The sequence below is a fragment of the Arvicanthis niloticus genome, chromosome 2 (genome assembly GCF_011762505.2).
Source record: "Arvicanthis niloticus isolate mArvNil1 chromosome 2, mArvNil1.pat.X, whole genome shotgun sequence".
Lineage (NCBI taxonomy): Eukaryota > Metazoa > Chordata > Mammalia > Rodentia > Muridae > Arvicanthis > Arvicanthis niloticus.
This window is the reverse complement of record NC_047659.1, coordinates 8633689-8646106: the sequence shown is the minus strand read 5'-3', so window position 1 is coordinate 8646106 and position 12418 is coordinate 8633689. Positions and strand designations below refer to the sequence as shown.

General features: G+C 53.6%; 1 protein-coding gene across 4 annotated transcripts in view; it reads right to left on the bottom strand.

Moving 5' to 3' along the window:
* Nucleotides 1–3326: 3326 nt before the first annotated feature.
* The window catches only part of Hmcn2 (hemicentin 2), a 148797-nt gene continuing 139705 nt past the window's right edge, over nucleotides 3327–12418 (bottom strand). For 3 of the 4 annotated variants that reach the window (XM_076928467.1, XM_076928469.1, XM_034495438.2), the window contains 11 exons: nucleotides 10806–10943; nucleotides 10587–10708; nucleotides 10073–10310; nucleotides 9076–9138; nucleotides 8833–8955; nucleotides 8178–8312; nucleotides 6785–6913; nucleotides 5912–6232; nucleotides 5165–5284; nucleotides 4811–4937; nucleotides 3327–4032 (listed from right to left, as the gene is read on the bottom strand). In XM_076928467.1, coding sequence (XP_076784582.1) covers nucleotides 3687–4032; nucleotides 4811–4937; nucleotides 5165–5284; nucleotides 5912–6232; nucleotides 6785–6913; nucleotides 8178–8312; nucleotides 8833–8955; nucleotides 9076–9138; nucleotides 10073–10310; nucleotides 10587–10708; nucleotides 10806–10943 — 1862 coding nt within the window. In that variant the 3' untranslated portion in view covers nucleotides 3327–3686. The remainder of the gene's footprint in view (nucleotides 4033–4810; nucleotides 4938–5164; nucleotides 5285–5911; nucleotides 6233–6784; nucleotides 6914–8177; nucleotides 8313–8832; nucleotides 8956–9075; nucleotides 9139–10072; nucleotides 10311–10586; nucleotides 10709–10805; nucleotides 10944–12418) is intronic. The other variant, XM_076928468.1, reaches the window with a different exon arrangement.

Genomic DNA, 12418 nt, shown 5'->3' with positions numbered 1-12418 from the left:
AAGAGCCTCAGGGGTCAGGTGCCCCAGGGGCTGGGTGGCTAGATGGTGCTGTGACCAATGGCAGCTGGAGGTGACAGGCAGCTGTGGAACTGGGTCCAGTTGCAGCGCCAGCAGAGACACCTCTGGAGACTTCTCCTTTATGAGCCAACAGCTCCTGTGGGTGACCTGGGACAAACTTGGTCCCCACTAACCAGCCAACAATGCTTCAATGTCTCTTTGCTCACTAACCTGTTTCACAGCCTCAGAGGGACCAGAGGAGAAAAAGCAGGATGGAGCCCTGGGGAAGGGACATGCCTCACTCCCTTCCTCAAGCCCTTCTGCTCCATCAATCTCTGGCCTCTCTCCTCAACACTGCTGCTGAGCCATAACATTGAGACTGACAGCAGCTCAGAGCCTTGTGAGCTTGCTCAGCAGCCACGTGGGCTTGACTCTTGGCCACCACGCTTACATCTGTGAAATGGGGTATTATTCTTGCCTTGGGAGTCTCTAGGAGAGTAAATATACTTGAGTTCATGAAGGAATAGCTGGTGATGCACCAGACGGTATCTTTACAACCCAGAGAGAGGCTTGGGTGAGGCATGGGAAGCATGCGCAGGACTGCAGCAGGGAGAGCTGCACCCGGCTTGCTGGTCCTCAGCCCCAGGGTGAGGCCCTGTCCTCTTCAGGGCTACAAAGTTCACAAAAAGTTAACAATCTAGCAGAAACAGCCCAGGCTCTGATTCCTGACCCCTGAGTTTTCAGGAGGAGTGTTCATCTCAAGATTCTCATGGGTAGGCCTGAGATAAATGAGGTATGGTGGGCTTGGGCCATCTTGTCTCCATATGCCTTCTCCCCCATCCTCCCATCCTCCCGCCCTCCCACCCTCATCCTGGAGGTCCAATCAGTGTGACTTAAAGCAGAGGTGGGTTTTTTTTTTTTTTTTAAGACGGGGGTTGGGGGGTTTCTCTGTGTAGCCCTGGCTGTTCTGGAACTCACTCTGTAGACCAGGCTGGCCTTGAACTCAGAAATCCACCTCCCTCTGTCTCCTAAGTTCTGGGATTAAAGGCATGCGCTGCTCAGCCTCAGCCTTTTTTCCAGCTTTCATGTAAGTGGGTGAAAGAAGACAATTTTGGAATTTTGGGCTGGAGAGATGGCTCAGGGGTTAAGAGCACTGACTGCTCTTCCAGAGGTCCTGAGTACCAGCAACCACATGGTGGCTCACAACCATCTATAACTGGGATCCAGTACCCTGTTGTGGTGTATCTGAAGACAGCTATAGTGTACTCATATAGATAAAATAAATAAATCTTTAAAAAAAAAAAAAAAGAAGAAAATGTCATGGTGTGGAAATAACCTGAAATGTGAGCATCAGGAAGAGCCCCCCCCCCCCTGAGGTGGGAGGGACGGCAGGGGTGGGGAGCCTGCTAGGAGACAGTTCTACCACTGAGCTAACTCAGCCCTGCTAGTGAAGTTTCAGTGGAGCAATGCACACCTGTAGTCGCCTGTTGTCTCTAGCTGTCTTGGCACTCTAAAAGCACAGGGAGTGAGTTGCATCAGAAACGAGATGTCCCGAAAAGCCAAAAAATATTTACTCTTTTGTCCTTTACAGAGGAGTGTGCAGAAGCCTGGCTTCACCTAAATCTGTTTTGAAAGGAGAAGGCTAAACGGGCATGGAGGCCTGTGCTTGTAATTCAAACACTCAAGGTTATCCTCAGCTACGTAGTGAGTTTGGGGTCATCCTGGGCTACATGAGACCCTGTTTCAACAAACACCCAACAAAACAAATAAACAAAAATCAGAAAGAAAGTAGATGTGTCCAGGGGACTGTCTGTTGGCTGAGTGACAGCTTCTAATCTAGAGGTTGGAGAGTTAGCTGAGGTGTCAGGGAAAAATGAGTTATCCCCAAAACCTTCTGCACCAGAGACAGGCTTTCCATAGCTATGTCTGGGGAGCGCCTGGCAAAAAGGCAGGTTACTGAGGCAGGGGCTTGCCCACCTAGAGAGAAGGGCAAGGGTAGCGGAAAAGCAGTGCCTGGATCAGCACACAGGTGCTCAGTCCCTCCAGCACACAAAGCCATATTGCTGACCCATCCCAAAGACCCCATGGGAACTCCCTGAGGGCCTCCCTCACTTTTTCCTGAGCAATCCCCACCCCTACTGCTAGACCCTCCCCTTTCAGGACCTCGACCCCCTGCTGCTCCCTCCCTCTCTCTGTCCCTTTATCAGGTATCTGCTCAAAGGTCATCCATTCAGTGAGGTCTAATGGGCCTTCCCTAGGGACACTGTCCACTTTTTAAATATTATTATTATTATCATGTGTGTGTGTGTGTATGTGGTGTTTGGATGTCATGGGACTGTGCACAGTTCAGGGGACATCTCTTGGGGGCGGGCTCTCTCCTCCTACCCTGGGATTTAGAGACCAAATTCAGGTTATCCTGAGGCTTGGATGGCAAGCACTTTTTTTATCTTTGAAACAGAGCCTCTCCTTGACCTTGGGAGCACTCATCTACTGGCAGGCATCCTCCTGCTTCTGCCTTCTCAATGCTGGGGTTGCAAGCTAGGGCCCCCATGCCAGTACACAGGTTCCAGGAATCAAACTTGCACTTACAAGGCAAGCACATTTACCAATGTTGCCGAGTCCTAAGTGGGTCCCTGTAAACATTCCACACAGACACAAAATCATGTAGGCCTTTTGCAATTAACATTAATAAATTATTTTTTTTAAGTATGCCAATTCATTCATCATCTGGCCAAAGATAATGTGAGCCCTACTTAGGTGACTGTAAAACCAACCCGGGGCTCAAGGCCCTAAGTTCTAGTGACAAAATTCACGAACAACCAAGAAATAGAATTGGGCATGTGTCTGCTACTAAGACAAGGGTCCGAGGAAGAAAAAGTCAAAAAGACATCGGGTTTGAGGAAGCTGTGTTTTTGGTGTCACCAGTTTGAGGCAGGGCCTCTTGTAGTCCTGGCTAACCTGGAGCTCACTACCAGCCAGGATGACCTTAAACTCTGGATCCCGCTGCCTCTACCTCCCTAGTACTGAGATTAAGGCATCCCTGGCAATCTTAAATCGTTCTTGAGTAGTAATATACAATGTTTTTGGTACCGTGTATTGGTGTCTATGATGAACATCTAATTCTTGTTAATTCTCTCACAGCACTATGGGGAAGGAAGGTCCTGCTTTACTGCCTGTTTTTCACCAAACATCCAAGCCATGGACAGAGGCCTTATGATTCCTAAGGACCTCGGTCTGCTGGACCCAGCAGCTGGGATCACAGCAGGGCTGGTGGAGTCCCTCCCAGGCCCCTCCTCAGCAAGATAAAATAACTCGACAAAGACATCAAGTCAGTAAAAATAAGTTTTTATATTATACACATTCCATGTGGTCAGGACAGTGCCAGTCGCTGCCATCCCTACTGGGTCTTCCCTCCTTGGGTCCTGGACCCCTGAGATCTTGCCCAGCTCCCCCCTGAGATTTGAGGAAGGACAGAACTCAGGCCTGCCCCATCAGCTCTGCCACCAAAGGGGCAGCGGTCCCTGCCCTAGGGTCAAGGCCCTGTGCACAGCAGTGTTTACTGAAGATCTCGCTGACGCACGGGGGCAGGAGAAGAGGATGTTCTCTGTCACCGTAGGTGTCCTGGGCAAGGGCCACCCTGTTCCTCTCTGCGAGGTCACGGTGGATCTGCAGCTCTGGCCTCACTAGCTTCAGTACGGGTAGGGCGACACTGCGATTAGCAGGACGTAGATGCTCTGGTGGCGGGGTGCCGCTGCGCGCACGGTAAGGCGGTAGAGCCCGGCGCGGGTGAGCGCTCTGCGTGTGTAGACCGCGCCTTGTCCAGCGCGCAATTGGCGCAGAGCAAAGGGGCTGCGTGGGTCGGGCTCCAGCACGGTGAGTTCTGTGCGGTTGGCAGGGATGCCAGCCTCGGAGAAGGCGGCCAGGCGGGCCACGTCGTGATGGGCGCGCACGCCGAGGGGCAGCGGCAGCAGACGGTACTGCAGTGTGGAAGGACCGCTGGCGCTGCAGTCCTGTGAGCAGCGACGGAAGCAGGTCCTGCGAGTGACACAAACAAGCTCATTGGGTTGCCATTCAGTGCACCCCAGTTCATCCCTATGCTTCCCGGTTACCTTGCCTGGATATGCCACTGTTAGTCCATTTCAGAGATCAGCAAACTGAGGCCCAGAGAAGCCAGATAGGGGTTTTCCTCCCCTTTAGCATGCCCCCCCCCCTTTTCTTTCCCTTGCCCAAAGCCCAGGGCAGCTCAGTAAACACACAGCATGATAAAACTCAGACGCCTCGGTCCACTCAGAGGTGCCCAGAAGTGAGGATCCTGGGGGCTGAGTCACAAGTCTGGACTCCCAGGGGTAGTAGGGTTCAAAGACACTTGTTGGGTTTTGGAGGTGTCTCTTCCACCACCTGCCTCATCCCCCTTTGTAGGGTCTAGAACAGATGCAAGCTCCAGACGCCTTCCTGAGGTCCTGAGGTCTTGGTGCCTCTTTGTGAGCATGGTGAGCTGAGTCCTGGAGTTTGTGAGATTCCCCTAATGCCTATGTTTGGGGGTGCTTTCTGTCTGAGGTTATGTTTGTACAAGGGGAGAGTGTATTATCGGTCCCAGAGAGCACACATCATATAGTGGCATGGAGCCAAGCATGCCTGGGTACAGGTTTGCCACGTGTGCCAGCACATAGCTCTGGCCCAGGATGTCTGGCAGGGCAGCTTCCCCTGGCCTTGAGAAGCTTTCCTGGAGGTGGGAATCCAGGCACGGGCAAGCTGGAGAAAAAGCCCTGTACTCATGTGCCTGCCCCTTGTACCTCCCTGGGCCCCTCCTTACCCAGGGCTGGAGCCCTGCCGGTAGGTGGTAGGACAGGGCGTGTCTACACACTGGAAGCTGCCTCGGGTGTTGAAGCACATCTGGCCAGGCCCACACTCGATGCCATCTTCCTCACACTCGTTGATGTCTGGGCGGTAGGGTGCGGTCAGAGATGGGAAGGTAGAACACGGGAGAGAAAGACCAGGGGAGGCCATGAGGTGGAGCCCTGAGGAGAGACCCTCCCTAACATCTCTCCATCTCCCAGGGGCATGTCTTGGAAGGGCATGGTTTATAGGGACTTCCTCCTATATGGGTGAGGTTCAGACTGAGGAGAATAGCCCAGGGAGGGGTGTGGACTGGCCCTGGCTGGCTCACCCTGGCAGTTCTTCCCACTGGGAAGGAGGCGGTAGCCAGAGGGGCAGAGGCAATAGTAGCTCCCCTCTGTGTTTTGGCAGGCATGCTGACACAGGCTCCTCACACGGCATTCATCAAGGTCTGGTCCAGGTGGGGACAGAAGGCAGAGAGATGCTGAGTCAGATTGCCGCAGCGTGGCCATGTGCTCTGAGACCGGTCAGGGAAGCGCCCTGCTCAGGGCAGTCCCTCTCCTGCCTGCCACACCCAGGTCTGCTGCAGGAGGAGTCTCTGTGCTGGTGAAGAGTGGGAGTCTCACCCAGTCTCCATCACCAAGGCAAGAAGAGGGGCCACTCTGCTGACAGACTCCATCCTCTCTGTGAAGCCAGCCCAGCTCCCCCACGCTCCACGGACTACAGGCCTGCACCTTCTGCTCCCAAAAGTCCCTCTTTATAGCTTCATGTCTAACTGGAACATTCTTTCACTCCCCCAAACCTCCCTCCCTCAAGAGGAGTGTTTCTCAAAGTGGGTTTTTCCTCAGGCATCTTTTTAGGAGGGCCTCCTAAAAGCATCCCAAAGACGGTTTGAACTACACCCCAGCTCCCTCTTGAATCCCCTTCGTCCACTGGCATAGCCATAGCTCTGCCCTTCACTTGCAGAATTTCCCCTTGGATCCACAACCCTGCCCCCCTTGCCCATGAATGCTGGGTTTCTGAGTTTGCCCAGATCCATGCCCAGCCTAGGAGCCCAGGACAACAGGGCCCTCTTTACCTGTACACACACCATCCTGCCTTATGAAGCCAGGTGGGCACCAGGCCCGTCCCACACTACTCAGGGCCCCAGAACCGGGTCGGAGGGAGACCCAGGCGTGGTAGGAACCATTGGGCCTGGGTATCCGAGACCTCAGCCAGGGCACAAATGGGCTCCGGTGGCTGACAATGGTAGTGTTTTGACTGTTCCGTTCCAGGGGGGTACAGGTCCTGCCATCCCGTAGAAGGGTCTGGCCTGGTGGGCACAGGCATCGATAGCTGCCCCGGAGGTTCTGACACTGGTAGACACAGGGTGTGGGCAGTTGTAGGCACTCATTGATGTCTGTAGAGGGAGACCAGAGAGGCTGTGAGGAGGGTACGGTGCTCTGTGGCCTGCAGCTGCCCCTTGGGCTTTTTTCTTTTTACTTTGAGACAGAGTCTTGCTTGGAATGTGCCTCTGTCTCCTGAATACTGAAATGAGAGCTATGTACCTCTGTGCCTGGCTCCAGCTGCCTCTCCCTGTCATCTTCCCAGAATTCAATGCCTTATACACTGCACAGGGTTTCCCTTCATGAGGCTTCATGAGGATCCTGGTACAGCATACTCCCTGACCTTAGGTCTGCAGCCAGGGCCCAACTCCTAGCTCTGAGCACCATCCCAGGCTCTAAAGTCCCAGTCCTTAGTGACAGTCACCATTCTACCCCATGCCTCTCTGAGGTCCTGCCTTGGTCTTCCCCTCCTCTCTGGCACCACAGAAGTGTCTCTATACAGGATCTGGTGAGTGGCCTTAGCTATTGCTTCATTCTTAGACTCACCAGACCATAAACACTCCTTGTTCTGAGCCAGAGCCGAGTGAGACCCAGGACCCAGAGGAGGTTCTGGTTGTCCCCTTTACCTAGGCAAGGAAGGCTGTGACCTTGTTGGCGGTACCCTCTGGGACAACCACAGTGGTGGCCACCTGGAGTGTTCTCACAGAGTTGATTGTAGTGACACTCATCCAGCTGTTCCAGACACTCATCCACATCTGGGGAGGCAGTGGTGTTATCACAGTCATGGCAATGAACATGGTTCAGCCCAGAAGCCTCTTCTAAGGATGGACCCTCCCCCTGCACAGTAAGGCCTTGTCTGTCTCTTTTTCTAACCATGCTGCACAGGCTGCATGCTGGCACTTCGCCTCCTCCATCTCTGAGTACCACACAAGGTTAGAAGGTAACAGGGTCCAGACTCCAGAGAAAAGAAGGGGCTTAGAATATGGGTTCCAGTGGAGCTGACATATTCTAGGCCATGGGTAGGCAACACTCCTTTTACACAAGTTCCTCATGTGTAAGAAGAGGCCCTAGTGGTGTCGAGTTGGTGGGGGGCTCAGATGTGTGCAGGGTTTAAGGACCTGGTATATAGGAAAAGAAGAAGAAAGGAATGAAGGTAGGAATGTAGGAAGGCAGAGGAGGAAGGAAGGAGGGAAAGGAAAAAGGAAGGAGGAGGGAGAAGGAAAGAAGAAGGAGGAGGAAGGAGGAAGGAGGAGGGAGGAGGGAGGAGGAAGGAGGAAGAAGGAGGATGGAAGAGATAAAAGGGAGGGAGGCAGAGAGGGAGGAGGGAGGGAGAAAGAATATCTTAAGATCCAGAAAGCTCCAGAAACTTAAAGACTCACAAATCTCTCCCTCTGGGCTATATAAACAGTAGTTTGCCAAGGAAGAGGGAACTCTGCAAGCTGCTGCCCAGGCTGGGGTGGGCTCCTCCAGGACATGGCTATCTTTGAGTCACTATGTCCTTGCAAGCAGCTCCTCACTCTGACTCCGTAAGCAGCCCATAAACTCCCTGGTTCACTGTGCTAGATTCTATGGAGTTGTTTCTTTAGTCAGTTGCTGGTGTCTGATCTGGGATGAATAGATGTTCAAGTCCGCCCAGGAAAACACCACATGACATAGACAGAGCCAGTGCATAAAGCCATACAGTACGTAAAGGTCTCCCATCAAGGGACAGCACTTGAATGTCAATGCAAAGGCCGCTTGCCATTGATGCACAGTGACTGCCTGGAAGCTGTGTTAAGAAGGATCCAGAGGCTGGCTCTAGTCTGGATCACGGTGTGGGGGTAGCCTTGGAGGGAAGTGGCATCCCTGCTGTCTGACTTATTTCCATCACGTCATCAAACACAAGTGGGCAGAGGTTGAAAGGAAAAGATAAGACCTAGCTCTGGGCTTCTGCCGAAAGAGTTCTAGATGCCCTGAGTCTCAGTGACACTCTCTGGTCTCTTGGGAGTATGGCTGGGCCCCGCATGGTGCCCCAGTCACCTTCACAACCGCTTCCATCAGCAGTTATCCGGAAGCCAGGCCTACAGGAAGGGAGGCAATTATAGGATCCGAGCAGGTTCACACAGTGCTGTCCCTCCTGGCAGAGGTGGGCGTCACCCGCACACTCATCCACATCTGGGGGCAGAGCACACGGGGGATAGGGTGGACCATGTGAATTTTTGCCTTCCACAGCCATCCTTATACCCTGGCCCAGCCTGCTCACACAGCCTAGAAGGCCCCGACATGAAGGTCTCCCAGCCTGTAGTTCTTATGTAAGGTTGGAGACTATGTCCCCTTGGATTCTAGCTAGAAAACCAAGGGAGACTTGGGAGGGCCAGGCCCAACTGCTGGGAGTGACAGACACAGGTTAGTATCTGGGTGAAACCTGTCATTCAGTCTTGGGTCAGAAAATCAGGAGAACAGGGTTACTGAGCCTTGAAGCTGCTGTGGGGAGATCTCATAGGCTTGAGTGTCCAGAACACACAGGGACCACATGTTTGTCTCTGAGGGTCCTCACCACCCAACACCTGAGCCTCAATATCTTCCAGAAAATGACACCTCCGTAGGTATGTGCTTCCCTTTGGAATCTGGGCCCTGAGGAGCCTACTGCACACCTGGGGCCAGGGCTGAGCTGTACCTCCCCGGGGCTTCTCACCTCTACAATTCCTGTGGTCCCAAGCCAGGGAGAAGCCATTGGGGCAGGAGCAGGAGAAATGGCCAGGAGTATTGCGGCAGGTATGGGAGCAGGGGCTGGGACCCCCTGAGCATTCATCCTTGTCTGGGTGGGAGACGTGAGACTCTGTTCACAGTTCTTGCCAGCTGGGGCGGGCCTACATCCGGGGGGGGGGGCGGGGGGGGGAGTCAGCTTTGCTCCAATCAGGGCTGGGGAAGAACTCACCCACACAGAATGCTCCCTGGGTATCCAGCTCAAAGCCCTCAGGACAGCCAGCATCATTTTCTTCTGTAATGCAAAAGGGAAGACCCTGAGGGAGCCAGTTCCCCAGGGCATCTTGGGCTTGTTCTTTGGGCTGGTCCAGGCAGTGGGCTCTGCTGGGATCTCAGCCCCAGCTTTGAACCAGACAGCGACAGTAAGACAGCCAGCTGGCTCTGGGCCCAGGCTTGTTAAGGGTGGTAGTTGTGGGGACATGCCTAGTCTTGTAGATGTGCCCTGTGGGGACGAGGGGTGTGTATGCTCCTGAGGGAAGAGAACCAGGTGAACTCAAGAGAGACCACTAGAGAGAAGTAGACTGAGATCATGTATGCAAAAGTGCTCAGGAGACCCCAACAGCCATGCATAGAGGGTTGTAATAGCTGTCACAGCCAGCAAGAAAGGGAGATGAGACTGCCTTAGCAATTGTAGAGACAGTCACCCTTAGCAAGGTGGCCACTGGTGGCCAGTTAGGGCTGTAGAGGCAGAGCCTGTACTGCTGGCCTGGAGACCCGGGGAAGCTAGCAGTTCATGCCCACTGTGCCGCTAGACATCATGGGATTCACACCAGGTCCATAGCTGGAAAGCAGTACAGATAGACTGTGAATCAGGGTGTGCCTCGCCTTATAGCCGTGCTCTTTCCAGCATTCCTCTCAAGATCTTAAGCAAAGAAAAGGTACTTTTAAAGCATTCCTTGGCTGTGACTACATGGTGTGCTCAGGTGGGTCAACAGAAGTTGCACCCATGGGGCCTTTGCTGCAGGCACCTTGGGAGAAGGAAGTGCATGGGGTTTCCGGAGCCAAGCTAGAGTGGGCGGGTCCAGGCTGGAATGGGCGGGTCCAGAGGAGATAAGCTGCTGCCCTGGGCACAAGCTCCTTCTAGCCTGTGCTTGGTGCGAATGGCCAGTTGAATTTGGGCCTCTGGCAGTCTTAGTTGGTAGGGTGGAAGTGGGACGGTGGGGCCTCACCTGCTTGCAGGGCTGTGGTAAGCTGGAAGCTCAGGGCCTCTGCCTCAGGGTCGAAGGCCGAGCTGATAGAGGAGGCCCGAAGGTGCTGCACCAGCTGGGGCTGGGGGCCCCGGGTCTCATCATACTGGATGCTGTGATTGCAGCGCAGGGAGGCTGGGAGGCTGTCGTGGAGGAAGCGCTGTGTGGAGCCCACGAATAGCTGGCCAGGCCCGGTCTGCACGTAGCGCTCCTGGAAGTTCTGGGAAGGGGGAGGGTTCCACTTTAGAGAAGCCAGGAGGGAGCTGGGGTGCTGCGTGGAGAAGACTAGGCAAGCCTCCTTATCTCTCTGCCCAACATGGCAGTCAGGGTCAACACCATGCCTGTGGTGTTCTTGTTTATGGAGTATGAAAATGTTCGCTTCTGAGTGGCAGGTCCCACTTGAGACCCATTGTAGCTGGCTTCTGGGGTATGAGGAAGGAAAGTGGGCCTGTCTGCTCAGGGTGGGCAGGTGGAGCAGCCCCGAGCTAGCTAGTACCTGCATGTGTAGCTCTGCATCTGCCAGGCTCTCTGGGATCATGCCGTTGATTTTCATGTCCACAATCAGGAGTCCATCTGGATCCAGGCCCCGGGCCACCTGTGTCATTGTAAGCAGCTCCCCTGCAAGCCATACCCACCCAGCCTGGAGTCAGCGCAGGGGCAGTCTGGGCTCTCTCAGGCCCTGCCCTCCAGCTGTCTGCAAGAAGACCACACTCACCTGTAGAAAATTCCATCTGTGACTCCTGCTGGAAGCTGCCACCCGTCAGAGAGTAGCCATTTACGGCCTCTCCGCTCTCTCTAGCCAGGGCCCAGTAGATGGGGGCGATAGTGACCACCAGCACCCGCATTAGAGGCCCTGGATATAGCAGAACACAGAGGCCATGTTAGGACTGGAGTCTTGGGACAACAGCGCTGCTTACGATCCCTCTGTGGCTCTCCTATGCTTAGCCTTTCCCTCCCTGGCCATGCTTGGTTTTGTGACTACCTATGCCAGTTGTTTAGCAGACCCCAGGAGGTAGTAAAATCAAACATATACTTTATGGGGCAGGTAGAAAAGCAAATATAATAAAGAAATGCAGGGGATGTGATATTTAGCCAGGTTCAACAAAACCAGACTGATGGTCCCCATGGCCCCTGAGATGGCATAGGCATCACTATGTGCTGGCTGGGTTGATGATTAACCAACTTGTAGACAACTTCTGCAAGCGCTGGGAGAGGAAGGAGTGCTCTGAGCCGTTGACTGCCCTGGGTGTCATGTGACATCTGGACCTCTTAGGGCTAGGAGAGGCCACAGATTAGGTCAGGGGGGCACCTCCCACTCACAGCTTCCTCAGGGTCAGGGACAGTGGCAGCACGTAACAGGATGACAGGAGGGAGCTAGAGCCCTTGTGGTCGGCAGAACCCACCCAGCTCCTCAGAGCCTCTGTCTCATTAGAGTCAAGCTCACTGGGCCTGGGTCTAGATGTTCCCCCATGGCTCCTGCAGCTGCAAGCAGTGGCCACGGCTAGGCAGCAGTTTGCTTAAGTTTGGTCTCTGTTGACCGTGGCTTCAAGTCTGGAAGTTAAAGTCCCCTGGCCTGGGGCTGGAGAGATGTCTCCGTTAAGAGCATTTGTTTGTTTCACAGAGACTCTGGGTTTAACTCCCAGCACCCACATGGTGGCTCAAAAAGCCATCTGTAACCCCAGTTTCAGAGGACCAGACATTCTTTTCCGGCCTCTGCAGGCAGCAGGCATGCACATGGTTGTACATGCTGATATGCAAGCTAAACATGTGTACACGGAAAATAAAAACCAAATGATTCTAAAACAAAACAACACAAAAAACAAACAAACAAACAAAAAACCCACAACAATAAAAGCTAACAACTGAGGCCATGTGTGGCTTCTGAAGAGCTATTCCTAGTGAGAACCTGTCTCGGCCTTTCCTTGTACTGGGTCCTTGGAAGGGGCCTTGGGTTCTTTATGTAGGCTGCCAAGAAGGCCTGTGAACCATCTGAATACTCTCTGATCAAGACACTCTGCTTCTTGAATCTGTGATTCAAAGTAGGTGCATGCCTCCTCCTCTTCCTCCTCTTCCTCCTCCTTCTTTTTTATGATTTTGTTGAGGCAGAGTTTATCTGCATAGCCTTGACTATCCTGGAATTCACTCTCTAGATCTGGCTGGCCTGGAACTCTGAGACCCATCTGCCTCATCCTCCCAAGTGCTAGGATTAAAGGCATGTGCTACCATACCAGGCTGTGCTTATTAGATGATGGAATTCTGAATCTTTCCTGCTGTCCACCCCCTCCAGCTCATGTCTCTTAATCAATTCTAGTGATTCTTCACTTTTCT